Genomic DNA, 4990 nt, shown 5'->3' on the forward strand with positions numbered 1-4990 from the left:
CCTAACATACTCGGTACTTTATTCGTACTGACGTCCCTTTTGCCTGGGGACGCTGCATTTCATGCCCGCAGGTCCCGATTGATAGGTTGACAGTCCTCCTAGTAGGCTATCAGCTCAGCGAAGGTGTTGGTGCACTCCACTTGCTCCGGAGTTGCCTATTTGGTCAGTATGCTTTGGATATGTATTGATTGATATGGCGGGGCCCTGTCCCGACCTTTATGATTTTATATACTCTTAGAGGCTTGTAGACAGATGTCAGGTGTATGGATAATTGTATGGCCTTGTCGGCCTATGTTTCGAGTTTACTAATGGTCATGTCGGCCTTATAGGCCCGTATGTCACATATATTAGTTTGTATATCATGTTGGGTCTTCATATGTTGAGTATTCCCTTATGTTTTATTCTTGTTATCTCATGACGGGTTTTCTGGCTCATTTACTCATGATAACATGTTAAGAAAGATATGTTACGTTGGTACTCGGTTGAGTAAGGCACCGGGTGCCTGTCGCGGCCCTTCGGTTTGGGTCGTGACAGAAGTGGTATCAGAGCAGTTCTGTCCTAGGGAGTCTACAAGCCGTGTCTAGTAGAGTCTTGTTTATGGGTGTGTTGTGCACCACACTTATAAGCAGGAGGCTACAGGGCATTTAGGTCTGTCACTCTTTCTTCTTACTCTAGATCGTGCAGTAGAGCTCAGTTGTAAGAATTCAAACTCCTAAATTCGACTTTAGTCATAATACAACGATACCTACTTCCACAAAGATAGTTGGTAAGAGATTACATGTGGATGTGAAAGAGTTGAGTCAGAGGAACTCGATTTCACATCATACTTATGATGAGTAAATATGAGGTCTTCAACAGATCGTGTGTGTACTAAGATGTGTATGCTTCTTAATAAGGAGCCTTAAGGCAAGGATATCTATTCACGAATATGGTGAAAATCTATGAGGGATTCAGAAGCTAGATACAAGTTTCAACAAGTAAAAGAAGTAAGGTGAAGAGGGGTACAAGGCACCTAGATAATGAAGATTATCAATATTTTCAAATTAGGCAGAGAAATATAAGCATTTTGGTACCTTCATCAATAACAGAGGTAAGTACAATTGGCCACACCCATCTCAGTTATATTCTATGGGAGCTAACCGATATTATTTAAGAGAAAGATGGGATATTAGGATCCAGTTGGAGTTAGAGTAACCCAAAAATTGTGGATGGGTTGTTATCATTAACTAATGTTTCCAAAGATGGTGCAAATGTGGTAATAGATCTCCTTCTAAGACACCTAGATGGTGAACTCTAGAGTAGTACAATCAGATATAAATACTGGAATATTCAAAATTTTTAGAAGATAGGCAGTGGGATCCTAGAAGGGACAAATATTTACCTTAGTATGACTCTAGCCCCGAGTAAAAAAAAGAATGTTAGGCATTCCCAAGAGCCAGTGAGATGAAGCTAGGGGAGCTTATAGGGAAAGAACTTTTTGTTGAAGTTTTCAGAATAAAGTGATAGACAAAAAGAATATTATCCGGAGAATAAGAAGAAAATAAATAAAGCATCACGAGTAAGATGTGCTATAGGGGTGATAACAGTAAATCAAAATATGACACGATGACAGAGTCTATAGTCAAGTGAAGGAAAATACAAGAGGTGACAAGCCTTGAGGCAATAAAAGAGTATAAGCCATAAAGTCATATCCTATTTCGAGAAATGATTTGATGACTTCAACGTGATTACCAGGAGGAAAGGTAGGACCCTAGAGTAATAAAAATCAGTAATACACTGCCTATGAAGAACATATCGTAGCAACACTAATGATTGGAAGACTATGCTGGCTTCAATTCTATGGTGGAGATGTTTGGAATTCGTTTTAACCTATGGACTGCATACCCTGGCGCCTGGTGAGAGCTTGATAGGTGCTCCTTGGTATTTGCCACTGGAAATTTGATTCACATATACTGACAGGAGAAGGAAGCATTCATCGGACAATACTGTAATAGCTAGTTCATTAGACTTTAGCTTTTCTATCTTTTTAGTAGCTAGCAGCTTCATGCAACTTCTATTTTGTTGTGGACATCTTGTAAGAGTTGGACCCATTTTGGGATTTTATTTATATATTAGCCACTAGGCAGCCTTCCTAGTGGTATATTTTCTAAAACAAATTCGTAATTAATCTAAAAAAAATCTGGCAACCCAATTCTTAGTAAAATAACCATAAAATCCTCAAACGATGTCCAAATTCGACGATTCTTTTTTCTATGCCTCCAAAATTATGATACGGATCTAGTGATTCAATAAAAATAGAAATTGGAGCTCATTTTATTAATTTGGTATCATTTATGCGTGAAGAAACGACGTCGAAGCATAAGAAAAACGAGCGTAACACAGCCCAAACCTATCCGAAACTCACCGAGCCCCTTGAGACCCCGTACGAACATACCGACAAGTCCCACAATATAATACAGACCTACTCGAGGCCTCAAACCACGTATAACAATATTGAAACGATGAAATGCATCTCAAAACAAACTTAATGAACTTTCAAACTTTCGACTTCCAAAAACTCGTGCCGAAACATTTCAAATCAACTTGGAATGAACTCAAATTTTGCACACAAGTCCTAATACATCATACGGAGCTAATCGTGCCTCCAAACTACGAGCGAAGTGCAAATGCTCAATATGACCGGTCGGGTCGTTACAGATCATGCTTCCGCATCTGCAGTTGTGCAGATGCGGCTCCCTTCTCGCACCTATGTCAACAGACAAATCTTCTCCAACCGCACCTGCGTCCATTGGCTTGCTTCTGCGGGCTCTCACCTACAGTCAATCTTGCGCAGGTGCGATTACACCAGGTGCATCAACTTCTTCCATTCCAACACAACTCCAATTGATCCGTAAAGCAGTTGAAACTCACCCGAGGCGCTCGGGACCTCAACTAAACACACCAATCAATCCTAAAACACCATACGAACTTAGTCGAGCCCTCAAATCATATCAAACAATGCTAAAATCACGAATCACCCTCCAATTCAAACTTAAAGAACTTGAAACTTTAATTTTCTACAACCGATGCCGAAACCTATCAAACCACGTCCGATTGACCTCAAATTTTGCACACAAGTCATATTCAACAATACAGACCTACTCCAGTTTTCGGAATCAGAATTCGACCCCGATATCAAAAAGTCCACTACCGTTCAAAATCTCCAAAAATTCGACTTTCACCATTTCAAGCCTAAATATGCTACAGACCACCAAAACACAATCCGGACATGATCCTACGTCCAAAATCACCCAACGGAGCTAACAAAATTAATGAAACTCCATTTCGAAGTTGTCTTCACATAGTTCCGACTACGGTCAAAAGCCTAAGACTTATGCTTTCGTTTAGGGACTAAGTATCCCAAAACACTCCACAAAACAAAACCTCCTAGAAAGTCACATAAGCTGAATTAGATATGGGGAAAGTAGTAAATGGGGATCGGGGCTAATACTCTCAAAATGACCAGCCGGGTCTTTACATCCTCCCCCTCTTAAAACAATCATTCATCCTCGAACGAGTATAGAGACATACCTGAAGTGGTGAAAAGATGAGGATAACGGTTGCGCAGATCCTGCTTGGTCTCCCAAGTCGCCTCCTCGACCGGCTGACCCTTCTACTGAATCTTAACTGAAGTAATGTCCTCTGACCTCAACTTTCGAACCTGCCTATCCAAAATAGCCACCGGCTCCTCAACATAAGATATATCCTTGTCCAACTAGACTGAGATGAAATCAAACACGTGAGATAGATCATCGTGATACTTTCAGAGCATAGAAACATGGAATACCTGATGAACTCCTACTAGACTGGGAGGTAAGGCAAGCTCATAAGCAACCTCTGAAACTCACCACAACACCTCAAATGGACCAATGAACCTTGGGCTCAGCTTGCCCTTCTTCCTGCACCTCATGACGCCTTTCATAGGTAAATCCTGGAGTAAGACCCGCTCTCCAACCATGAATGCAACATAGCGAACCTTCCGATCCGTGCAACTCTTCTGTCTGGACTTGGATGTGCAAAGCCTATCCTGAATCACCCTAACCTTTTCCAAAGCATCCTGAACCAATTTTGTACCCAATAATCTAGCCTCACGCGGCTTGAACCAACCCACTGAAGATCGACGTCGTCTACCATACAAAGTCTCATACAGTGCCATCTGAATGTTGGACTGATAACTGTTATTGTAGGCAAACTCCACAAGGGGCAAGAAGTGATCCCAAGAACCTCTAAACTCCATCATACACGCACAGAGCATATCCTCTAAATCTAAATAGTACACTTGGACTGTCTGTCCATCTGAGGGTGAAATGCTGTGCTCAGCTCCACTCGAGTACCTAACTCATGTTGTATGTCCCTCCACAATCGTGATGTAAACTGCGTACCCCGGTCAGAGATGATAGATACTAGTACGCTATGAAGCCTGACAATCTCGCGGATATAAACTCGAGCCAACTACTTGGTAGAATAAGTAGTCATCATAGGAATGAAATGAGCTGACTTGGTCAGCCTATCCACAATCACCCATACTACCTCTAACTTCCACTGAGTCTATGGGAGTCTAACAAAAAATCCATAGTGATCCACTCCCATTTACATTCCGAAATCTCTAACTTCTGAAGCAATCCACCCGGCCACTGATGCTCATACTTCACTTGCTTGAAATTTAGACACCTAGCTACATATTCCACTATGTTATTCTTTATCCTCCTCCACCAATAATACTGCCTCAAGTCCTGATACATCTTCGCAACACCTAGATAAATGGAGTACCTCGAGCTGTGAGCCTCCTGAAGAATAAACTCATGCAATCCGTCCATATTGGGCATGCGTAGCCTACCCTAGATCCTCAATGCACCATCATCTCCAATAGTGACCTCTTTAGCATCACCGTGCTGAGCCGTATCCATAAGGACAAGCAGATGAGGGTCATCACACTGATGTTCCCTGGTAC

General features: G+C 41.7%; 1 protein-coding gene across 1 annotated transcript; it reads right to left on the bottom strand.

Moving 5' to 3' along the window:
• Positions 1–3883: 3883 nt before the first annotated feature.
• LOC138871197 (uncharacterized) lies at positions 3884–4276 on the bottom strand. Its single transcript, XM_070149066.1, has one exon. It carries the CDS (start codon positions 4274–4276, stop codon positions 3884–3886), a length of 393 nt encoding a protein of 130 aa, XP_070005167.1.
• Positions 4277–4990: the final 714 nt, after the last annotated feature.

The sequence above is a fragment of the Nicotiana sylvestris genome, chromosome 1, assembly GCF_000393655.2.
Source record: "Nicotiana sylvestris chromosome 1, ASM39365v2, whole genome shotgun sequence".
NCBI lineage: Eukaryota > Viridiplantae > Streptophyta > Magnoliopsida > Solanales > Solanaceae > Nicotiana > Nicotiana sylvestris.